Source organism: Erpetoichthys calabaricus, chromosome 3, assembly GCF_900747795.2.
Source record: "Erpetoichthys calabaricus chromosome 3, fErpCal1.3, whole genome shotgun sequence".
Classification (NCBI taxonomy): domain Eukaryota; kingdom Metazoa; phylum Chordata; class Cladistia; order Polypteriformes; family Polypteridae; genus Erpetoichthys; species Erpetoichthys calabaricus.
In genome coordinates this window covers 190,609,350-190,636,030 of record NC_041396.2, presented here as the reverse complement: position 1 = coordinate 190,636,030, position 26,681 = coordinate 190,609,350, and the positions used below count along the sequence as shown (strand labels likewise).

The 26,681-nt window shown below is 37.8% G+C and overlaps 1 protein-coding gene across 2 annotated transcripts in view; it reads left to right on the top strand.

Moving 5' to 3' along the window:
- The window catches only part of sobpa (sine oculis binding protein homolog (Drosophila) a), a 504,585-nt gene extending 496,331 nt beyond the window's left edge, over positions 1–8,254 (top strand). Inside the window, exon 7 of one of the 2 annotated variants that reach the window (XM_051925141.1) lies at positions 7,304–8,254. Coding sequence is in view for 1 of the 2 variants with exons in the window: in XM_051925144.1 (XP_051781104.1) it covers positions 7,304–7,329 (26 nt within the window). In the remaining variant the exon portion in view is untranslated. The remainder of the gene's footprint in view (positions 1–7,303) is intronic. The other variant, XM_051925144.1, reaches the window with a different exon arrangement.
- The last annotated feature ends 18,427 nt before the right edge of the window (positions 8,255–26,681 follow it).

Here is a 26,681-nt window from a genome sequence, read left to right as displayed (position 1 = left end):
CGCCCCCCGTGACCAAACTTCATACAATGGGAGACCGAGCCTTTGCAGCCACTGCTCCACAGCTCTGGAATGCCCTACCAGAGAGCCTAAGAACACAGCAGATTGTGGGCTGTTTTAAAAAACAGCTAAAGACTTTTCTATTAGGAAAGCTTATTAACAAGAATGCTATAATTATTGTTGTTTTATCTCTGTTTTTATCTTGCCTTGCCTTTGTTTAAACTTTTTATGTTGCACTTTGAGATTTACTGCTAATGTAAAGTGCCCCTATAAATAAAATGCATTATTATTATTATTATTATTATTATTATTATTATTACTGTGGAGGGAATGGGTGAAGCGGTTTTTAACTCCTGGGGTGGAACTGCTTAGAGTCTTTAATGGGTCCCCAAAGCGCACGTATGTGACAATACGAACTTGTATTTCCATATATATATTGTAGGTGGAGAACAGGCATCCCAGCAAGGAAGGTGGATGTTTTATTACCTGTATGGAAGACCAAAACGGAAGGACATATAGTATGGCCGGCTGGATGAGGAAATAACTTTATGCCCAACTAGACTAATATGGTGTATGGAGCAGTAGAAGCTGTGATTCGGGAGAGGTTCCATTCCCTATACACCAGGTGGCAGTGGTCTTCATATGGCAACCTAGTTGGGACACCCGCAGGGGTGCTTGGGATTGGAGTCCAGAGGTACAGCCCTGAAGGGGTCCTTGGGTCTTAGTACTGAGCACTCTTGGGATCTCTCTACTTTGTTTATGGCCCAGAAGTGCCTTCCGGAAGACATGGCATTACCCGTAAAAGGAAGCCCATTATCACACATGGCGGAGTCAGAGTCAGGGGGCAGTTAGCAAAACTCAACATCGGTAGGAAACGAGAAAGAATTGTTAGTTATTAGTCATTTATTGTATAGTTGTGGCTTACAGCGGGAAATGTCTGTGGAAAGTGCCTGAGAAAAGAATAAAAATCCTTTATTTTATTCTATTAATGTGTGGTGTGTTGCTAGGTCTGTGGTTTGGGGATCTCTGGTACCCCCTTGTGGTTACTATATCTACTCTACATATATAAGATCCTAAGTCTAAAAGTACAATGATTTTGTGCAGCGAATTTATGTGGCGTTTTTTGTCACGCTTTAAATCAGGCTTATTTTAAAACCTACATATATATGTTTAGTATCATTCTTTTCAGAGTTTATGGAACTTTAATGTGATGTTGTTAGATTCTTATTCCGTGTTTAAATTATAAACTAAAAAATATCAAGAACTCACGTCCCGCAAGACGAGACTTAACCAAGAGTGCCAAGAGATTTAACCACGTCCAGGGCCGAAAATAAAAGACAAAGAGTAGGACAGCTGGCGTACAGGCTTTTAAATGTTCAAAGCGCCATGCGAGGTGCAGATCACATGGCACGGCAGCAGCAACAAGCCAGCAGCTGATCGAGCAAAAAGGAGGAAAAAAAAAACTGTATTTGTTTCCTATTGTACCACTATTTAAGAGGAGGATTGACCGCATCTCTTTGGTGTGCGTTCAGCCCCGCTCTTCATAACGCAAGCGGCATAATATATATATATATATATATATATATATATATATATATATATATAAAAGTGAAGGTCTGTGATATGGTTTGCATATTTGTAGCTAGAGATCCACAATATCTTGAAATATTTTTTTCATTCCTAAGCTTTTGACAACCAACCAGGTGTCGTCATTAGAGGAAAATGATTAGACATACAGGAATCAAAGGGAAGTGAACCGGATTTTTTCAGTTTTGTGCAGCATGTTGGTTTTTCAACCCATGCTAAGGGCCGTATTCTGGATCTTGTATGTTCCACTGGTCTGCAGAATGTCTGTACATCCGGTACTGTTATTGGTATCTCCGATCACAAGCTGATTGAATTTAGCTTCACTTATCCCCTCCCTAAAATAAGTCTAAAATGTAAAATAACCTATCGTAATATCAAGAATATTGATCAGTTATCCTTCTCTATGTCTGTTGGTGCTTCCTGTCTCCATGATGTTTCTGTGTTGTCTTGCCCTATGCAGATTTTATCTCTATATAATTCTACATTGTCACAAATTTTGGATCATTATGCACCTATTAAATCCTTGGTTGTTCCTACTACCCGGTCATCTCCATGGTTTACAGCAGAATTACGTACCATGAAACAAACTGGTCGCCGCTTGGAAAGGTTCTGGAAAAAGACTGGTCTGGCTGTTCATGCCCTGGCTTACACCGAACATCTGAAGAAATACAGATGTGCCTTATCAGCGGCACGTTCAAAGTACTATTCCACTCTTATTGACTTTGGTACTTGTAGTCCTAGATCTCTTTTTAATACAGTTAACAGACTTTGTCAACCTGCTGTTAAAAATCCTTATTTCTCTGTTTTAGCACTGTAATCTATTTTTGGACTATTTTCAGTCAAAATTATGACCATCTATCAAAGTTTCTCTACTAACCATCCTCATCTCCATTGACTGATTATACTTATAAATTTACAGTTTATCTAAATTTAACCCCACTACACTAACTTATATTGCTGAAGTAATATCTAAATTAAATCAATCTTCCAGCCACCTAGATCCTGCCCCTACTTTAATGATTAAGGCTTGCACTGACAAAGTTTCTGCCCCCACTTCTCACTTTATCAACTGTAGTTTCAGCACCTGTGTTGTTCCAAGTGATTTAAAAACTGCTGCTGTAACCCCTGTTTTAAAAAAAAAATGGCTCAGATCCCTTACAGCTAAAATTTTATCGCCCAATTTCTAATCTTCAATTTATGACTAAGATCTTAGAAAAGGTTGTTGCTGCTCAACTCAATGATTATTTAAATTTGCATAACCTGCTTGAGCCTTTTCAATCTGGATTCAGAGCACTACATAGTACTGAAACTGCTTTACTTAAGGTAGCCAATGACTTACTTATAACTACAGATTCTGGGATGGCCGCAATTCTAGTTCTTCTTGACTTGAACGCAGAGTTTGATACAGTTAACCATAACATTTTACTGTCCCGACTTTCAGCAATTGGTATCTCTGGTGCTGCTCTTTCTTGGTTCACATCATACCTCAGTGATCACCAGTATTACGTCTTCGTTAGGGAATACAAATCTGCCACTACTTCATTCACACAAGGTATCCCTCAAGGGTCAGTTCTCAGTCCAGTCCTCTTCAACATCTATATGCTCCCATTAGGTGAGGTTATTCATCGGTATGGTCTGAGCTTCCACTGCTATGCCAATGACACAAAACTTTATGTAAGTGTTGATACAACTGCAACATCTTCACCTTTTGCGCTGACTGACTGCATTCGGGAAATCAATCATTGGATGACAGATCATTTTTTACAACTCAATCCTGATAAAACAGAAATCTTATTAGTTGGTACAAAATCTGTCCTCTCTACTCTTTGAGGGCTAAAACTTTGACATTAATGGGATCCTGGTTCAACCCTCAGCATCAGTCTGTAATTTGGGTGTCATCTTTGATCAGCTTCTTACTTTTCAATCACACATTAGCTCAATAGTACAGACAGCCTTTTTTCATCTTCGCAACATTGCTCATCTACATTCTTTCCTCAGTGTGAAAGATACTGAAACACTCATTCATGCTTTCATCACTACTCGTCTGGACTATTGCAATGCTTTGTTTTATGGCCTCCCGACTAAATATATCAATAGATTACAATATGTTCAGAATTCTGCTGCTCGTTTACTTACACACACTAAAAAATCTGCTCACATCACTCCTGTCCTCTATGATTTACATTGGTTACCAGTTTCTTTAAGAATCAAATATAAAATTATTCTTCATACCTTTAAAACCCTTTATGGGTTAGCCCCTCATTATCTGTTGGAGCTGCTGCTTCCTTACACTCCTGCCCGTGCATTACAATCATCGGACACTAAGTTACTCACTGTACCTAAATACAGGTTAGTAACTATGGGTGTCAGAGCTTTCAGAGTGATAGCCCCTAAAATTTGGAATTCTCTCCCTCTCAGCCTTCGCGAGGAAAAATCTATTATTGATTTCAAACTTCTGTCAAAACCACATCTTTTCAATGAGTATTATTCTTTATCGTGTATGTAATTTCTACTGTCTTGTTAATGTGTGTATTGAATTGTAAAGTGTCCTTGAGTGTATGAAAGGTACTACGTAAATAAAACATTATTATTATTATTATTATTATTAAGTGAAGGGTGGGGGTGGGTAGGGGGATTAATAAGGAGGGATCAGAAGGTGTTGGTCATAAAGTTCTTTTTTTATTATTTGGATGTTTTTCTTTTTAAGCCTGTATATGCTGGGTTCAAGTGTCTGTTAATGGCGTTTTCATTAGAGAGCCAGCTCTCTGGCACCCTCTGGCTCTTCCTCCCAACTGTGGTTCCCAGAATGGAGGCAATGGGCTTCTTTTATGCTGCACCCAGGATTACTTTTGGTTGCCTGTTAGCGTGGTCCAGAAGCACGTCTGGGTGTCGTGAAAGCCTGACAAAGCAGGGCTCTGCAGTGCCTGTAGCATTCCCTGACGGCACCCACGGTACCCAACAGGGCTGTGCCAAACTCCAACTCCCATGGACCCCTGTGGGAATCTGAGGCACTGCTGTAAACCCAGGAGGGCTGCCATCTAGTGCTTCTAGGGAGATAATGCCCTAAACATACTTTCTCCCCTGGTCCTTTCATTATGGAGACACCAGCCATCCTCTGCTATATATATATATATATATAGTAATAAGGACAAGAGAGTCAAAAAAAGGTTGGGGTGAAGGCCATTCCGTATACTTGAAAACCATTGAAAAAGGAAAGCAAAACAAGCATGTCTTTACAGACAGGAGTCCAAAACAGAACTAACTAACATAGGTGAATCTGGGATATAAATATGGTAGCAGCAGGAAGTGGAGGGTTCGGGGAGGCCAGAACTGGAAGTGATGTCATCTATAGGAGTGTTCTGGAGAACGGAAATGGCTTCATTGGTGGGCTGGTTTCGGGGACTGAAATGAGGAAATTGATTGGCAGGTTCAGCTGGTCTGCGGAGGGACAAGAGGAGAAAGCATCAGATTACAGCACGTCTGTGACATAACATTGTTTGAGCCTGTATACCATCTCCCATGTGTGCTTGTGTGACTACATTTATCAATATCCATCACATTCACATCAACAGTGTAACACAACTCACATTATGCAAGGTGTTGTCCATATTTTCAGTCATTCACCATCCTGATACAAAAATCTGGGTACTGTATTATATGCAGAGACAGAGAAAATGAAAGGCTTTCATCCAACTGATCTGCAGGATAATGTTATCAGTTCAGCTAACCACTTGGATTTTATTGTGGCCGTTTGGTTCATATGAGCCTTGTTACTACCCATGCATCCTTTTCCTGAACCCATATTCTTTCCATTGGAAGTTTAACTTTCCTTTACTGGCAATTCCATGTAGATGAGGCAATGGGGTCTAATGCAGAAAGGGACACCAGTGCCTTGTCATAAATATATATTTTTCAAAGCCATGACAAAAAAGGGATCATTCAACATACAGTTCAACCCTAGTTCAGCAGACAAATGTAAAAAAGTAAACTGAGCCTCTTCAGAAATGAACACCTACAGTTAAGTGCTTGTATGTTTATTTGAAATAAACAGAGTTCTGATTTTTGCTTTGCTTATAGGAATACTTTTAAAATCTTGAATTATCCTTACCAAGGGAACTGATAAGGACTAAATGGTTATTTGTTATGTCTTTATATGCAAAACTATAGAATTGCAAGACAGTGCACTTACTCTTTCACATGCATGGATATATACCAGTTATTCTGTTTATTCCTACTACAGTTGTTAGAATTTTTGTGCTTGTAAACATGATCAATAATTGTTCGCATTCATGGTATACAAGGTTAGGATTCCACTAAAAGGAAAGAAGGGAAGTGCTCCCCATCAGAAGACATTTCGTGCAATGTTAAAACTTCTTTTCCCCACCTGATATAACACAGCACTTTAATGTTGCTTATTTAATATTCATTTTGCTGGATTTTCTTATTTTAGAACCATGAGTTTACTTGAAAATTTGTTTTTCATTGGGATTTGACCTTGACTAAATTTTAAATTATAAAACAGTCATTTACGTATTTAAATAAATGTGAGATCAGTTTATTTACATATAGATACACACTTGCTGTAGTTATGCTTTCATACTTCCTACAAGCAAAATAATTCATACACTTTGCTTTTTCGTTTCATGGTGGCTACACATGCCACTGATTTTCATTACAGCAACGTTCCTAATGCCTTTGTGCAGACATATTACCTAAACTGAATTTTATTTTGCTAATTCCGATAAAACCCTATAATCTCCAAAATCTGTTTGACTCATTTTCAAGAATCATACTAGATAGTGTTTTGCTTCGTCTGCCTTAAAATTAAAAGGCAACGAGGTGACAACTTAAAATGAAGTGTTAGTCACCATAAATCCAATGTAGCGTTATTTGTGCCTTTGTCTGTTACTCAAAATGAATCCATCATCTATTCACCTATACTTTTCATAAATTTGTTTATCAATGAATTATTCATTGATCACTTTTCCGAATCTGCTTGTTAAGTGTGAAGGTTGAACCTATTACTAAAGGTTATTATTGTCATTAGTGACAAGGAAGGAACCAGTCTTGGACAGGGTGCCAGGACATTACGTGCTCACTCATGTATAGGGTTATATTAAACAGAACCTTTTACATTTATCACTACAGAAAATGCACTTCACAAAAATATTCCTATTATGGGACATTAGGAATGAACATATTGCATGTACTTAATAACTAATACTCTGGACAGTAGGGTCATTCCAAGACACCAATAAATGTGGAGAAGACAGGATGCACTCCACACTTCAAAGTCAAAAATATTTTTGAACACTTTCTGGTAGGCTCCTTGACCTCCTGTAGATGCTACATTGCACTATGAGGAGGCCCAAATCAGGCAGGACTTAGATTACAGACAGCATTTGGCTTCTAGCAAAGGCACAATTAGGATTAGAACTGTATGTTAAAACAACATACAATCACTGTTCCCCACCAAGAATAACATCAGAGATTCTATCCGTAGCAAATCTCACTAATCTTCTCATTCAAATATCATATATGGTGGTGAGAAAATATGACTCATTTCAACTCATTTGAATTTATTCCTGTCATATTTAACCAGGATTGGTGTGTCATGTCAAGTGATTAATTTATATTTGTTTTAATAATCATTTACATACTGTGGTGCTTGCCCTTTTACTGCCAGCTTTAATGACTTGTACTGTTGCTTTTCTTTCAGGACTAATTAAAGACAGAGTTCCATGAAAGGAATAAAAATATAAAACAACAAAAAGTAAACCTGCAATGTTTAGACAACACCAGCTGCACAACACCCTCCGCTCCACTTTTCAACCAGCATTATATAGAGTCTGATGTCCCAAATGTCTCCTACTTATCAACTGCTTTTTGAACTGCAGCAGCAGGACAAACAACAGCAAAATGGAAGAAGATCTGCTACAACAACAGGTGTGAGACAGCAGAAGGAGGCAAAGGTCAAGTACAGGCCACATGAAGGATGAGAAAAAACTGCTTCCACGCTTGACTATAACACGGGATACTTCTCGCTCATCCCTCTTCCTTTGTATTCTTCTTTTTAAAAACATACTATTATTTTCAATTTCCACAGGCCTTTGGACTAATGAAGGTACTTCCTTCTCTTGTTTAATAGTTTAAAACCGCTGAATTTGATTGGAATAGAAGTGAGAATCAAAATTACAATTTCCTATTTAATACTTTGGACAATCTCTGTTGATTTGCTGTAGGTGTGATCACTCAGAATAGTAGAGTGATAACTCATGAAGTGTAATCCTTGGTGGACCACTTCAATGAAGAGACTGGATATTTGACCAGGCTATCTGACCACAGCATATAGCTAACTGGCCACTGGAAAATAAGGGAAGGTGCAAAGAAGTATAAAAAAGTGGTGGAAGTGCTTACCAGGGTGAAATACTGGGTGATGAATGAGTTGCTTTCCTTGTTGTAACTCCCTTCCTTCTTAAAAGGAGTACATCTCCACTTTTGACATATGGGCTTTTTTTGGGATTTTTCAAGGCCTGTGTTAATATCCCAAATGTTTAAATAGAAATAGAAAAAAATCAACATTCTTATGATGACCTGCTTTCTACAGGGAATATGTTTCATGTGCCTTTGAAAAAAACCTGTTCCCTTCAATTGGCTGTAGCAGACAAGGTAAATTGAGTGTTGGCTCAGTTTTTTTTCCTCATAAATGATTTCAGAAGTTCCAAATTTATTCATAATTTCCATTATTTAGATCTTAAAACATATATAAAATAATGAAATAGTAATTCATGATTTTATTACAACCATATTATCTCGAAATTATAATATTATAATATTATTATTATTATATTATAATAATCAGGGACATTGCCTAGTCACACCTCCTGTAAGTATGAATAAAGAACACAATCACAAACATGGATAACATTTTGGTGAAGATAATGCAAAAATGCATGTATTACTCATATGCTATTATGTCACAAGACATGAATAAAGGAATTTTTGGTGTTAATCACAATTGCAAAGCATCAGTTCCTCTGCGCAATTTGGCCTACTACAATAAGGTCACTATGGAATGGTCACCAGTGGCTTAAGTAAAACACATTTCTCTTGATATTGCATACTTCAGTGTAAGACTTGTAAATCCTTCATATTCATAAGTAATTTTAACAGCACATCACAGGTTCTTAATATGCTATTCTGCACAGAGATGAATAACCCATCTACTGATGTTATGGGTAATGAAGACCAGAATAAGCATATGTTAATGTCTTTTTACATAAGAATAAAGGAGTAATAGATGCACACTAAAGTGTTACTGAAACATGTTCTTAAATCATAATGTTGCTATTCTATATAGTGTTAATAACACAGAAAATAATAATTATCTCTCAATAATTATACAGGTGTAGATTTTTGGAAAAAAAAAGTCAAAGCAACAGATACAAAAACGGTGTCAGTGCAGGCTGTGCTGAGGGCTATTAGGAGCCCATATGTCAAAAAGGGAGAGCTTCTCTGTTAAAGAGGTCTTTAAAATATGCACTGTGCTGTGCTCAGAGTGCACGTTGTCAGCCCCAAACAAGCAGCCCACTTGTCCAGCTTGCTAAATTCACACTGTGCTGTAGCTCCAATGGATGCACTGTTAAAATTATGCATACTGTATGTTATACTATTATATAACATATGATAGCATATATTGCTATTGAGATCATCTTGTCCAATTATACAGATCCGTTTTATGCATTGTTTTTAGAATTGCAGGGCTTATTTATTTCTTTTATGTGTTTAGGTAAATCATGAAAGAGATTTTTTCTCTTTTATTGCTTTGGACGGACATTGTGCCAAGAGAACATAGTACATGTTTAGAAAGTTCTCAGCCTTCTTCCTTTTTTAAATATGTGGTCCCTCATTCTTTTAGTACACTTTTTTAAATTGAAAACCAAAATTCCCTAAAGGTATAAAAAATCTAAAAAGAAGCTTCACTTGTTATAAAGAAATTAAAATTGTTTGTGGGGGTGGTGGATAGGGTGGACAGGTTTGGCGGTCAGTTCTGCTAAAATTTCACCCTTTTTTACTTCAATTCTATGATCCAGGAATTCAACGAGACAATCTTTTTCATCTGCATAATCCCTTTAGTTATACCTAAAATGGTATAAAAAATAAGGTCCGGACGGGAAAGGGGTATTGTTCAAAGTAGCTTTTAAAAATGAAAAAGCCCTAAAATCCTGTACAGGCATTTTCTCTTTTTCTTGACTTGGTAAAGATAAAATGTGCAATTGTTTTCTCAGATGCTGAATAGAGGGGAACAGGGTACTACTGATTTTGTCTACAATAGTTGACCTTCACTGGGAAGGGAAGGGCAATCTAGCATCCATTTATTAAAAGGGTAATAATAACAGGGATCCAGATTCACTGGTAGCTTAAGTTACACTCACTTTGGAGATGCTGTTACATTCTGTCCATCAGAGTCATTTTCTGTAGTAAACATCAAGCATGCCTCCTGAACTTTAATGTTTTTTTTTTCATATTTAAGAACATTTTGTGAAGGACACAAGTAGCTGAACACAGCAAAATGCATGCATATTGTCAATGAGTCCCAGTAACCATCCTTTTAATGTACTGCTGCCAGCTGAAAGGGCAGAAAGGAGGGAAGAACCCCACAAAAGGAAGACAGCAGAAAGGGAATTATGGTCAAAAGAAGGGCCAATATATTAGGGTTTAATTACTTTTATCTCTTCACAGCACCTTACATTGTTAACATATCTCAGAGGCCTTCACAGATTCACAAACATTTCAATCCAGTGGTCTCACAAAGTTTCTTACTGAAACAAAACTTGATAGCCTTTTTATTATGCATTAGCAATTTTATTTACCTACTGTATTTAATAATGACCTAAAAAGTCTTCTTTTCATTCCTTAATGCAGGTAAAGACTTCAAGTACATGTTGCCTTTTTACAGTCTACAGACCACTAGTGACTTTAGCAGATGTATCTGGGGTTTTTCTGTCTTTCTACACATGCAATTTGTCTCCCGCACTATATTTTTAGGTTGCTTCCTACCATACTTAGCAGCACATCATCAAAATGAGTCATGATCTCCATTTATCTGTTCACTTCATGTACTCGCTTTATCCAGTCTAGGATTGTAGAGCCCTGAATCTGTCCTGGCAGCACTGGGCACAAAGCAGGAACCAGTCCTGGGCACGTTTCTAGTCCAGCACAGGGCCCATTCACACATCACACTAACATGACGCTGATTTAGAATCCCCTAATAACAAACAAACATGTCTTTGAGATGTAGCAGTAAACTGTAGTTCTGTTTAGACACAGGAAAATGGAAATACCATGCAGACAGTGACCAGGCTCAGAATCAAACCACAGCAATGGAACTGAACTGTGGGACTACACCTCTAACCATTGCGCCATCGCGCTGCTCTTACTCCAACCTGCACACAGCATTAATACACTTAAGACATACTATCAAGAGGAGGCCACCATTTAGCTCACAGAAATTCTAACTGCATTTTGAGATAAATAATAATATATAAGATATAAAGAAGCACCTATAATGCATTAAATGTAGTTGAAACCTTTTTAAAATTTACTGTTTGCAAAAAATAGGAAATATTTCTTGACTCTTGCTTTCCATTGTACTTTTTTGGTATATATTTTGAGTTCACCTCTCGGATCAGCACAACCTACTGCTGCAATTGTGCATTTTTGCTCACGTCCTTTTAGTAAAGTTGTTTGGTACATCCATAGTTTTTCACCCATATGAATTTAATTATAATATTGAGGTAACTAAAAACGTGGGGGCCACAATAAGATTTAAGAAAAACCTGGTCTCCCAGTTTATTACACAATTGAAAGAAGGAAGAGTAATGTGCTGTGAGGCACTAGACATACTGTAACACTCCATGAAGAACCACCCATTGAAAGACAGAAGATTCAGCAAATGAGTCTGTGTTGTCATCTTTGTCACTTCTCTTTTCTCCTTTTCTTGCCATAATCAGGTCTAGTCTTGCAATCACTTCTCAGCTCCTTCAATGTCAGGTGTTCCTGAGAAGAGAACAGACTTGCATGTCTATATCCATACACATGTGCCCCACCACTAAACCTCTTTGAATACATTTATGCCTGCATATTCAGTTTCTATTTTCCTAGAGTATTCACGGAATTATATAAGGTGTCCAGACAATATGCTATAAAATATTGATATGTCCATGCTTTACACTTTTACCTTAAAACTTGAATGAAAACTGCACATCTCACCTAAGTGACTGTAAAATGTAATGTTATATGTAGCACATGCAGCCACTGTCACAACAAAGTTCTCTTTGATGCCATTGAGGTAGGTGCTGCCTGAGAGTAGAAAAGGCTGGTAAGGCTGTTGGCACCCTAAACTGTTCTAAAACTTAGTGGTCTCTACCCAAAAGCAACAAATGCATAAACATTGGCACAGTGCTTTGTAAAACACTGCAAATCAACATACATGCTTGATCATGGTAGACACATAGCACTATTGTCTAAATCCATTTAATCCAATCATAAGGCCCCTCTGGCTGGAGCCTATTACAACAGCATTGAGTACAAGTGAAGAGTCTGATTGGCACAGTGTTCCAATCCATCACACACACTCATCCTCAGCGGGATAATATGAAGGTGCCAATGAATCTGACACCTGGAATGGAGGAGAAAAGACAAAGGATTTGAAAAAGAAATCCACATGGACAAAATGAGAATGTTCAATTTCCTGGAGCTGTGAGGCAGCAGGCTGCACTAACCACTGTTATTCCACATAAGCAGTATAATTAGAAGCATCAGAGCATGGTCCAAATCTGAAAGCTTTAGTATGAGAAAAAAGTAACAGCAGCAGGTGAAACTAACAGACTATTGGAGACAATAATAATGAAAAACTACAAGGGCTGTAACACTGAGAGACAGGAGGTCTCCAAACCTCACCTCACCCACCCTGTATTCAGTATGTTCTAGCAGGGGTCATCCATTTATAGCCTACCTTAAGATTATGTGTGGAGCATCTCCAGGGTATGATGAATCTCAAGATAAATCTCTAGCTGAATTTGCTTAATTTTGCAGACTTCAGCGAATATAGTCTCTTTGATTTATTTACAGTACTGTTATTCTGGTGACACCATTTTGTGTTTTGCCGTGGCTGACATTTTTGCTACTGTCTTTGTATGGACATGTCATGTTGTTTATAATTATTGAGCCCATTGCCAGACATATAATGTGAAGATTATAAAACATAAAATGACAACACACAGCTACTCATTATCTGTGCACTTCTTAAAGAATTAGTGTTCCGTAGTAAGAAGAACAAATCTGTGTTAGAAATTTTGTTGCTTTCTTCTTTGCTCTGCCTTTGATGTTTGGTTTGGTTTGCTCCTCTTGGTACTTTGACTACTGCCTGTTAATTTAAATTCATCTTTGCCCACACCATTTGATTCCTCCATCTCCTGGTTTCTTTTATTTAAAGTAAAATTATTTATGCTTCTGTACTTCATCGGTGTTCAGTACACATAAACACAGTTACGATTTAAAGAGTGCCCAACAGAGTCATGTGACCATCTCAAAACAATGCCATCTAGTAGCTCCAGAATCTAATGCACACCAGGAATAAGGGGTCTATCTAGTGGCTTGGGGCACTTGACAATCTGCAGTTCAGACAGACAGACAGACAGACAGACAGACAGACAGACAGACAGACAGACAGACAGACAGACAGACAGACAGACAGATAGATAGATAGATAGATAGATAGATAGATAGATAGATAGATACTCTTTTGATCCCAAGTAGAAACTGTAATATCACAGCAGCTGACCCAAAATACACTTGAAATGAAGCAGTATATAAATCAATTAATAACTACATCCATCTATTTTCACCCATCTCAATGTAAGCCTCCTGAACCCTTAGCAGTAGGAACTTGTAGATGGTTTCTCCTTTTCTAACATTATCCCTTTCTGCACCTGGTAAACCACTATTTTATTCATTTTTATTTACACGTGGTTTTCTTGATTTTATAACTCTTTGTAAATGCTATTAAAAACAGTAATAACAAAACATAACATTGTCAAACCAATTAACCCAAATTCAGGCTTGTGAGAATAGAGGCTAACCCAGCAGAACTGGGTACAAAGCAGAAAACAACCCTGGATGAGGTGCCAGCCCATCATGGGAATCCCAGTAATGACTTGCAAAAATCTGATCACTCTCATTAAAAGAGTGTTCAATGTCAGCTTGCTGTATTTCCAGTAATGGGAGTTCTCAGTTACAGAAATGTTGTTTTTGAAATGTCACAACCAGGTCAATTATTTTCTTGTAGACAAGCATCACTTCAGGTTGCTTTTGTATACAAGTATGTTGTACTTTCACTGTGGTAAATGATGGAGCTCATTCTTGGTGCACTGCATGTCTACCACTTGAACATAACTGTTAAATGTGTGTAAAGAGTGCTGTTTTTTAACTTCTCTTTTGACATTTGATATTGAATTTTTTAAGTGAATTACATTGCAATCCACTTTGGTTTTTAAAATAGAGGCAGTAAATGAAGAACATATTCTCTACTATTTTGGCCCTTTAGCTGAATTGTCCACCGAGACATGTGCCCACACAAAAGAACGTCTCATTGATTTTGATTCTTTTGCCTTGCACATGCTGTGTTAATTGCTGAAGAAAGGAAACCGTTAAGGACTTCAGCTGAAACCATCGCAACTAAGAGGGCAAATTATGTTTCTGAATCACTCACTTGAGAATGTGACTGGTTTTCATGTTGCTTTGATTAAAATTTCTGCTGCTATAATTATTGTTTGCAGACTTTTCTTTTGATAAAATATGGTCTTGTGTTTGGAAACATGTTTGAAGTGTTCACTTGTTAAAGAAGGACCAAGTATGCCATACATAACATGACCTTTGATTCAAGAAAGACCACCCACCTCAAGAACTACCTCAGTTCTTTCAGGCGCACGTATACATTATGGCAGTTTCTGGGTGACCATTGCTATGATGAATTGTTGCATGGGGATGACATTACATTTAGTGTTTATTACATGTGTTTCTTTAGACCAAAAACACTTGGTGATCATGATCTGTAACCTTCTTGTTCTCTGAAAAAAATGTACCAGTAAGTAATGATGTTAATTCCTAATAAAAGCTATAAATCACATTTAGATGTTGATGTGTTAAGGTATTTTAGTTGTCTACTTACACTCTTATGGTAGGGACTACTGGTGTAGGCAGTAGGGCAGCATGATTGTGCAGTGTTTGGTAAATTTGAGAATATCATTTATGTAAATATCTATGAATAATATCTTAACTCAAACAAACATAATCCTTATCAGGAATTAATGTGCAAAGCAGGAGATAGATAGATAGATAGATAGATAGATAGATAGATAGATAGATAGATAGATAGATAGATAGATAGATAGATAGATAGATAGATAGATAGATAGATAGATAGATAGATAGATAGAAGTTCATCATGTGGTCTACTGAAGCACATGTTCACTGTCCCATTCATGACTTTCCACCCAGATGAAATAAAAAAAATGTAATAGTATTAAAAGCATGTAGAATGCTCAATTGTCTTATAAGAAGAGACGCTTTTGGTGTTCACAGTGAGAATTGTAGCAGAGTGGCTGTCTTGTGAAGTGTGCACATTCATTTTTGTAGTGAGGGGTAGCAAAGCAGAACAGAGCAAGAGTGAGAACCTGCTGTGTAGTATGACCCCCTCACAGGTCAAGTTAGGAGTCAGAGGCCTACTTGCTTACTTTTAAAAGGAGATTTTCATACAGATCAACTGAGTTAAACTGTGCTTTCTGACCCCAAGTTTCAGATTATGGCAATTAGATAGGGAAAGGGTCTTTATCAATTTCTTGATGGTGACAATCCAATACTGTAACTGCATGTTTGTTTATCCATATGCAGAGACTAGATGGCATGCCGTACTTTGATAGGCTAAGGGACATAGACTGCTTGAGACAGCATGGAGATCCAGTCAAGGCTTTCAAGATTATGAAATGGACTGAGAAACCAGATCTATTAGAATTCTTTCAATTAAGTAGAGAATCCCATATACATCATATACATGAAGCTTAAAGACTGGTAACTTTTAAAAAATGTCAGGATGAGAAATTAGCACAATGTAGCTATTAGTTAACCAAATGAGCTTGATGGACCAAATGGCCTGTTCTCTTTTGTGAAACTTCTTATGTTCCTGCATTCTAAAGAAATGCATATTATGTTGATTGGTAACTCTGTGTTGGCTAAATGTGAAAAACCGCAGGCACCGCTCTGCAATGGCTTCCTGCTTTATGCCCGATGCTCCAGATATGGTCCTAAGTGCATGCAAGAAGTGTTTAAACTTGTGACATCTCTTTTGGTGTTGCCTATTTTGGATACCCATTGCAGAAGGCTTTTGATTTAACTCCACAGTGGCAGACAGTCGGAACAGTCATCTCCTTGTTTGTTATAGAGCTGTTACTAAGAGAATACAGTGGTAAACACTCTGGCAGGAGGCATCCATTGAAATGCAGTAGAGTCAGTTAAGTGTTTGGTAGGTTTGGTCCTCTTTATCATTCTTATGCCCCTTTTTCTTGAATGTCAATTTATTTAGGAACCTCCAGAGTCATATGAGGTAATGATAGGAAGCCTAGTGGCTCCTTAATGTTTTGCACAGGGGAGTGACTGCCCCTCTGAGGGCAAACGGACGGAAGTTTTGAAATTTGTGACTGAAGCAAAGGCCCATTCAGATCCTTTCCACATCACAAAATCCTGCTGAGCACCTTCATGACAATCCTGTGTAACGTTTTCACATTATGAATACAGAATTTGATTCTATTTTTCAGAATTGCTAATCGGTTATGAAAATGTCTTCTTGCCTGCTCTGTTGGCTTTGCCATAACGTCTTACTCTAGTATGGCTTTGCAATAATCTGCATCTGTACAAAGTGGATCTGGACCTCTCATCAAAATGGTATCTTTCACTGTTAAAGCAACGTCATGAATGCCAGGGCCAAACTAGGCAACCAGACACTTTTAGACATATTGATCATTTTCTTCTTTCGGGAATTCGGTTTCATACAGAGCGGGGGGGTTAATTGGGTTTTTTTGCTTTTTGGTCTAATTGTTACACATTTTAGCCCAATCCTTTTAAACTCTGATCCATCAGTGGTAGGTTTTATTTTTCCTGGTGTAACTTTTCTGAAACTGTATATCTGCATAGCAACTTGCTGCACTTTACTTATGTCATGGTGTCAAGTGTCCGTAAGAGAACAGGTCTCCAAAGCTGAGCTGCTCCACAGCATCTGTGTTGGCCTGCCCCTCTGTGTTAAGAGAGCACCCTCACGATTTGGGCTGCCTCCCACTTTCAGCAGTCAAGATATGGAGAATTATGACATGAACAAATGATAGGAAACAAGCAAAACTAGGAGCAAATGAGATTTATCATTTTATTTTTCTCCCACTGGGTTTGTTTTGTGTTTCTTTCTGCTTTGGTTGAATGCTTTCTGTGTAACCTGAAGCCCAAACTGCAGCCCAGCGTCCAGATTAGAGATTGTTGACTCAGATTTAGTGGCGTAATTTGAGCTGGGCTGTGTTGAACGAGAGGCATTTAGAAGCTGGTTCAGTTGCAGCAAAATAGGAATTTGATGTCATGCTAATTATTGCTTCCATTTTCCTATATTTTTGAACTTTAAGTTCCTTTTGCTCTGGCAGCCAATTTCTTTTGGCAGGGTATCTACTGTCTTTGCTTGGCATTACAAAAAAGGCCCTTTTTATCATATTTCGTGTAACAATTGTTTAGATGAGCATAATGACTTTTAGAAATAAACATCATGAAGGCCAGTCTTTGCCACGCATGGTTAGGCCAGTGCTGCTATTTACACTCGGGACAGCAACATCAAATGCCTTTAGTTGGCTACCATAACTCAGTGCCAGGTTAGCAAACTCTTTTGTGCTCAGTTGTGTTCGATGGATTGTGTATGCCACATGGGCCTCCCATACTGATGGGCATTTTTGTGTTATTATAGATGGGTGCTAATGCCAGACTAGTTTCATCAGTGAGATCCACCTGCCCATAAACACGGTCTTCTCTTTGCTCTTGATTGCAATCAGCCTGTGCTCCGATTTTTTCTTTTAACAGAGAAAGCTGCTCTAATGAGATTTGCTGTTACCAATCAGACATGTAATCTTTAGACTTGGCAAGCTCACCAATCCACCCATTTTCATAGTCCAGTATTCAAATTTGTCACAACTTAACAATGTTAAAATATACTTATTGTTGTGTAATAATTAAGTGCTTAAATATACAGTGTAATCCAAATTAAATGTGCAACAGATGTGCTAAAGTCCTCATTCTAAATAAAGCAAAGTATCAATAATTTATCATTCATGACTTTGAAAAGTGCTAGGTATAGATTTTCATTCCACTCCAGCCTGCTCCTCACCTACTGCTATCGTTCGATTAGTTTTGCTCAAATGCTCTCACCTTTTGAACATTAAATCAAACAGTAAACACTAACTGAACATATGGATCATATTAAATCCTTTGGGGGTTATTAAATGGTGCTGTTTTGTTAAGTTCCAAGTTAATAACTCATGGGTGGATGGAAGAAAACACTGCTGCACATGTGTAAAGCACACTGACCATGTAAAATAAATTCTCGGCATTTAAATCACACATTTTGTGGCGCTGTTCTGCTTTACAAGAACTCGCTGATCCATTCATTTATTTAATTCTCTCTGGTTGTATAAACATTGAGTGAGAGGCACAGCCAATACCTAATTCATTGGATATCAAACATGGGAGGCATGATAAAGCCACACTAAAACTCCCTGAAGAGGATAAAAGAAAGAGTATATCTTTATAAAGTTCTCTGAAGCAAGTGGAGCAAGTTAAAGGCACTCACCCCAGGGGTGAGGGCTTAACAAGACATATTAATGGTACATATTAATATCTGTATTGCATAGACATAATTGGACTTAGCATCTTTGTCCTCACATGTCTGTCACATTTGCCTGTGAAAACCTCCTGGTTTGCTTGACTTGCTGTTCCATGGCTGACTTGATTTTACCGAGTTGTGCCAAATGTCAGCGTCCCTCTATATTGTAGCAAATAATGATTTTTTTTTTTATTATTCTTTTCAAAGATATGCATTTATTGTTCACCACCCTTTGAATCAGTTGGCAGTTGTACATACTGTCCCAAAGTTAGCAGTGCACAGGAATCTAACAACTGGGAACTGTATGAGCGCAGCGCAAAATGGGCCCTTATATTTCTCTACATATTGCACCAATTTAGCAACACATAACTGTAACTAGCTGGGATAGCATGGTGTCCCTGGTTAAACAAATGTATCTGATGCCAGTTGACAGAAATTTCCATAAAAGCCATGGTAGAGATGGCAGCTTTGATTCCAGCAATTAATGTTTGCATCCTGCCTCAGGTGGTTCATCATGTGCTCCCAGTGCAGACTCCCAACCTCTCTTCTCCTCTCCTCCCACCTCTGCTCTCAGGGAGGCTGAGAGAGCGTCACCCTGAAACCTTCCTCGCTGGTGACAATATTTTCTTTAGAAGTTCATTAGAACAATCTAGACAAGAACAGGCCATTCAGCCCAACCAAGCTTGCCATTCCTATGCACTAAATTTTTCTAAGAAAACATCAAGTCAAGTTTTAAAAGTCCATTAAGTTCTACTGTCTACCACACTACTCTTTAGCTTATTCCAAGTGTCTGAGGTTCTCTGAGTGAAGAAAAACGTCCATATGTTTGGTGAAATTAACAAGTTTCCAACTGTGTCCCTGTGTTTTTGATGAACTCATTTTAAAGTAACAGTCTCAGGCTACTGTACCAGTTCCCTTCATTAATTTTAAATCCTTTAATCACATCACCTCTTAATCTTCTTTTGCTTAAATAACATTTGAGGAAAAGCACTTGGACCACATTTCTTCAGCACTATCTACCACACTCCAATGTCAATTTGCCTATTTTATGTTATATTTATAACTCACTGTCTCATTTGTTTTATTTTACCGGTTTTCAGCTATAAATGTTCACCATTTTGCTAGGTACATTTTAAACACATAGGAGTAAAAATCATAAACCAAACAACATCAATAACAAACACTATACCAGTTAAATAAAAATAATGCTTTATGGTTGTCCCTAAGGATATTAACTACAAATCTAAACTTCTCATGGGATCTCCAGATTAATTCAGGAATTCTAACTTTTTTTATATTGCTTGACTTGTTATTGCATCTACAACCCCAATTCCAATGAAGTTGGGACGTTGTGTAAAACATAAATAAAAACAGAATACAATGATTTGCAAATCCTTTTCAACCTATATTCAATTGAATACACTACAAAGACAAGATATCGAATGTTCAAACTGATAAACTTTATTGTTGTTTTGCAAATCTTCACTCATTTTGAATTTGATGCCTGCAACACGTTCCAAAAAAGCTGGGACAGAGGCATGTTTACCACTGTGTTATATCACCTTTCCTTTTAACAACACTCAATAAGCGTTTGGGAACTGAGGACACTAATTGTTGAAGCTGTGTAGGTGGAATTCTTTCCCATTCTTGCTTGATGTACAACTTCAGTTGCTCAACAGTCCGGGGTCTCCGTTGTCGTATTTTGCGCTTCATAATGCGCCACACATTTTCAATGGGAGACAGGTCTGGACTGCAGGCAGGCCAGTCTAGTACCCGCACTCTTTTACTACGAAGCCACGCTGTTGTAACACATGCAGAATGTGGCTTCGCATTATCCTTCTGAAATAAGCAGGGACGTCCCTGAAAAAGACGTCGCTTGGATGGCAGCATATGTTGCTCCAAAACCTGTATGTACCTTTCAGCATTAATGGTGCCTTCACGGATGTGCAAGTTACCCATGCCATGGGCACTAACACACCCCCATACCATCACAGATACTGGCTTTTGAACTTTGCGCTGATAACAATCCGGATGGTCCTTTTCCTCTTTGGCCTGAGGACACGACGTCCATGTTTTCCAAAAGCAATTTGAAATGTGGACTCGTCAGACCACAGCACACTTTTCCACTTTGCGTCAGTCCATCTCAGATGAGCTCGGGCCCAGAGAAGCCGGCAGCATTTATGGGTGTTGTTGATATATGGCTTTCCCTTTGCATGGTAGAGTTTTAACTTGCACTTGCAGATGTAGTGACGAACTTTGTTAACTGACAATGGTTTTCTGAAGTATTCCTGAGCCCACGTGGTAATATCCTTTACAGAATGATGTCAGTTTTTAATGCAGTGCCGCTTGAGGGATTGAAGGTCACGGGCATCCAGTGTTGGTATTCGTCCTTGCCGCTTACGTGCAGAGATTTCTCCAGATTCTCTGAATCTTTTGATGATATTATGGACAGAAGATGATGAAATCCCTAGATTCCTTGCAATTGTACATTGAGGAACATTGTTCTTAAACTGCTGGACTATTTGCCCACGCAGTTGTTCACAAAGTGGTGAACCTCGCCCCATCCTTGCTTGTGAACGACTGAGCCTTTTGGGGATGCTCCTTTTATACCCAATCATGACAAACACCTGTTTCCAATTAACCTGTTCACCTGTGGAATGTTCAAAACAGGTGTTTTTTGAACATTCCTCTACTTTCCCAGTCTTTTGCTGCCCCTGTCCCAGCTTTTTTGAAACGTGTTGCAGGCATCAAATTCAAAATGAGTGAAGATTTGCAAAACAACAATAAAGTTTATCAGTTTGAACATTCGATATCTTGTCTTTGTAGTGTATTCAATTGAATATAGGTTGAAAAGGATTTGCAAATCATTGTATTCTGTTTTTATTTACGTTTTACACAACGTCCCAACTTCATTGGAATTGGGGTTGCATAATGGCTAACACAATACAACACCAGACCACTATCAGTGGTTTAAGATAATCAATAGCGTAGAGTAAACCTGCATTCGAGTAGTGTGAGTAAAGCAGGATATCTGAATATAGATGCACATCACACCTTTATGAGACCCATGTGCTATTAGAATAAACCAGTAGGGTGTATAAAGTGGTCTGACAATTGCTCTTACTGAAATTAGCAAACATCAACTTGACACTTCATATTGGTATTTCAGTGTCGTCATTGCATTTTATCCCTTACACCAATGGACGTGCTGTGTTATGGTCGGCTAGCTTCTCTTTGGTTACAAAGCTCAGGGTGCTCATGACACTTAAACTACTAAGCAGTTTTGTTCTACATAATGGCCTTTCCACTTCCCCCTAAATGTCTGATAGGGACTCACCTACATGTACAGTATATACAGTAAATATGGTCAGACTTTTATAGTCATATGCACACAATGTGTATGTCTTCTTGATAGACACAAACTTTACATATACTGTATGTTAAAAGGCACTTATACTGTGTTGTTTGTATTTTTTTTTTTTTACCATAAGGATCACAACATTAAAAATGTAAACCTACCATACCATCCATCCACATTCTGAATCCTCCATATTCTTAATACAACTGTAGGCTTGTCAGGAGCCAGAAGCACTGGGCACCAAGAAGGAAAGCAGCATTGGGCATGGCACTTCATTGCAGGGCACACTCAACAGCTTCAGGCCATTTTAGAGACAACATAAGCCACATCATTGGGCCAGGATTCAAACTCATTCTCCTGGGTAAGTGCAGACATAAGGCCGCTGTGCCAGAAAAAAACAAGTAGGAAATAATATTAATAAAATAATATTCTTCCATATCACAAGTCAAAACATCTCATGCAATGTTGAGGATGTTAAGAAGAAGTTACTAGATTTAGATAGATAGATAGATAGATAGATAGATAGATAGATAGATAGATAGATAGATAGATAGATAGATAGATAGATAGATAGATAGATAGATAGATAGATAGATAGATAGATAGATAGATACTTTATTAATCCCGATGGGATTTAGCAGGTAAAGAAAGAGTGAAGTCATGGGTTTATACTTAAGCTTCACGTTAAAATGTAGCTTTGCTCAGGTAATGTCACAATTTCTTGCTTTTGTTATTCTTCAGAATGATGCCTTTATTTTGTCATTATTATGTTGTTTGAAATATTGAAAGCCTGAATTCAAACACATCTTTATTTTTAGCAAGTATTGTATTGCTGATCAACAGCTGTTACGGTATGTTCAACCACAAGGTGTCACCAAATTGATAGAGGAATGCTGGCTGATGATTTCTGAATGAATTTCATGAGCCATAAATAAATATACATGAATACCTAATCTCTAAAGTCTATAAAGTCTATCACGCGATTACTCAGTTAATACACAATACCATTTGATTCAGCCAATACCCTTATGTGGCAGAAATGTCAGCAATGGGCTATACTTGCATCTGTGGCTGTGTTTTGACTTGTCTTATTATCCTGGCCTAACTGTGTCATCCAATCCATCCATTTGAAAAAGATTTGATAGCTCATAAAGCCACACAAACACCTAAGATTCAATAAAATTTAACCAAACAAACCACATTTCCTTTTTTACATTCACAGCAAAGCAAATAATGCATGAATCATTCCTGTTGATTCAACACTGTCAAGCATGGCTTATTTTAAGTACTGTTTTATACTTTACGAGCAATCAGAATAAGAAATTGTATTTTCTGCTTAGACTCTTCTCATACTTACATTTTAAAATGGAAGAACAACGTACTGCTCATTATCAGACAGGGCAAACAATCCTGAGTGTAAAGTGAGGGTGCAAAATCATTTACAACCAATGTTCCCAGGACACTTCAGGTAGGTATTACATACAGTAGCATTGTGGGTGGTTTGTGAACACTTTCAAACATATTCAGCTGCTTCTTACTGAATTCCAGAAGGAAACTGTCAGTAGTATGATATACTGTACTAACATCAGTTATGGCGGTGCAGAGCAGCAGTTATTTTAAATTTTTGAATCAGGAGGCTGAGTGAAGTAAGAAAGCAAAGTAAAGTTCTAACCAGGAAAGCAGGAATCTAATAAACTAAGCCAGGGATGTAAGCCAAAAAAAGCACTCTGAAATGTTGGAGTGAAAACATCAAAAGCCACAATAATAGACATAACTGGGACTTACTTAAATTATAGGGACAAAACATTTTTTTAATCCCAAAGAGCCTTTCAATGTGCAAACAAAGAAAATGCAGAGTCTTTTTAGTTGTATCCAAACTAGGACAACCAGAAGGTGTATGACACTGACCTTTACAACTTTGGCCGGGTGACGTCACACTCTTCCGGGTGACCTTACCTGACAATAGCATAAACCCATTTACTGATATATCGGAATCTTAATATCATTTATCATTATCAATATCATTGATCTTAAACCCTTTACTGATATCAGAATTGCACCTCAACAAAATACACCAGGTGCAAAATTCATCATTTATCTTCATTAGAAAACCATTACACGATTACATAGTGCCCTCATAATTAACAAGTATAAACCCCCCACTGTACAGAACATACCAAAAATCAATGCTATGGAAGGTAATGTGGCAAAAACAATAGCAACAGTGTTAAACGACATGAAATAAAATTAAAAGGAAAAAAGAGAGTGACCTCTTCTGCTTCACGAGGGAGGACAATGAACTTTTATTTCATCTATCACACTGTGGATCAGGAGGTACGGCTAAGGAACGTTGTCCTCTTTGGCTCATCCTGGGACTCTAGTATTTTGGTATACTGTGTAAAGTGCTCCTTTTATTAACACATGGGACTGATTTTAAGAAATGTATATTAATAATTGTACTGATGGGAATCTCTTAATCTAATTTTAGGAGTTTGATTCGTTGTTGTGTTAAAGATACAGTATAGGTTTGAAAAAAGTATTACACTTCTCTCTTACTGTGACATTCATTTCTGAGTAAGTGTACATTTGATTTTTTTTTATATTTTTATTGATTTTAATTAGAAACAGATAACATTCCATACAGTCAATACAAATTTGACAAATCACATTTTCTGACGGTTATAGTGCCACACACATCCAGCAAGGAGTAGGTGTAATCCAAACAGAAAAGTGTTCAAATTAAAGTGCAGTGCATAAATCAGTTTTCAATAAATAATCCAGTAAGGCACAAGGCAGGAAGCAATTCTAAAAATCAGTCCCTGGTGCCTCCGTTTCTAATGTCCGACGTCCTTCTGACTGGCACAGCCAACTTTTTTCTTTGGCTTGGGTCACTGCTGGTACTGCAGACTCCCAGGAGTGCATCGCGCCAAGTCAAGCCCTTGGTCCTTTGTGTCTTGCTGCCACTCTTTAGCCTCATGCAGGAGGTCCCTACAAGCATCGGGTCACACCACATACCCAAAGAAATGCTCAGCTGGAGTGACTCTCTTCAGCACCACAGTGTCGGCCTAATGCTCCTTCTAGGGGTCTCCTCCTGGCTGCCTGCTTCCTTTCCTTTCTGCACCCCAGTGGTTCCAGATCCTGCCATCTCTATAATCTTTATTTTAACCTTCAGCTCTATTTTTCTTCCTTTTTCTCTTCCTGTTTCTTGTTTTTCTATCTCCGTCCCTTTCCCTGCCGTTCAGGATCCTGTTATATTGGTTTGAGTGGACACAGATGTGATCTCCAAGGTACGAATGAGACACCTGACTGATCTGCTTGCCTTTACACGTGTATGCGGTCAGCCGAGCTCCCCGATCATCCCTGGAGTGAAGCGCACTCACGCACACCTGCACTCTACTGGAGCCTGCACTTCCCACTCACAGCAAAGCGTAGTCCTTAATGACCAGGGGAGATGACACAAACTCTAATGGCAACTGTACAAGACCACCCTGCACTGCACAGGACAGAATCAAGGGCATGATCATGACCTGGGACACGATAAACACAACCTTCAGATATATGCATGTCATTTAGTCAAGCATATACATTTTCTCAACATTTGTGAAGGTTTACTGTCAATTGTTAAAAAACATACTGTACATATAACATTATTGACATAAAACCTGTGGATGAAAATTTTTGTCTAAAATTAAAGTGATGATATAAAAGTAAACGATACCTTTAAGAACATGATTCTGTCATTTTGTTTTTGTCCCAAATCCCCTGCACAATGTCCAAATTCGGCCTCTAACAGTAAACTATTTAATTTGTCACTGTGATGTGAAAACATTTAAAATGTCAAGAATCATCTGTCTGCTGAAGAAGCTGCAGGACAGTCGAAACTGGGTTCCTTTGTCCAGCTTGTGTTATGTAAAGACCCTTCCTAGTCCAGTGAACAGTCCATGGCAGTGTTTTGTTTGAATATGATTGTTACAAAAAAGATCAAATACAAAAGAATCGTTTGAAATATTTCCTTTTCTGTAATGCTGCCTTAATTTATTGCTGATGTATTCTAATGTTTTTATTATGTTCATGTCTCCTTTCAATTCTTTTGTAAAAAAAAAAAAAAAAGAAAGAAAAAGAAAAAAACGAGAACTTTGTTATTCTTACTGTTGTTGCTGCTGTAGAATTATTAGCATTTTCTTGTGAATTGTTTGAAAAATAATTTTACTCAAATACACTTGCCTCCACTTCTGTGAATTAAATTCATAAACTGTTGCAATATCACCTTTTTGTGACTATTCAAAATAGTTTTTAGAATTATTTATCAAGTATTTGCATTTCTAAAATAATGGAACAAACATTAAACATATACATGCATATATATGCATTTATGCGTGTGTGTGTGTGTGTATATATATATATATATATATATATATATATATATATATATATATATATATATATATATATAATATATATACACAATATATATATATATATATATATATATATATATATTCACGGCATTCGTAGTCTGTGTCACAATCTGATTGTATGGGTGGTTACCTACCAGGTAACGCTTGTGGTTGGCCAGCAATCTGCTAACATCCGCCACGGTGCCCTCGTGCCGTGGTGCAACGTTAGGGGCATCGCCTTTGGCGCTGACGTCCAAGGTTTGATTCCTGAGAGGGAGTGCAGTGGAGTGTGTACACCTGATGAGCCCAGAGTGAGGGCGAAACACGTGTCGTGTACTCTTTGCATTTATTTGACAGTAAACTATTTCAACCATAT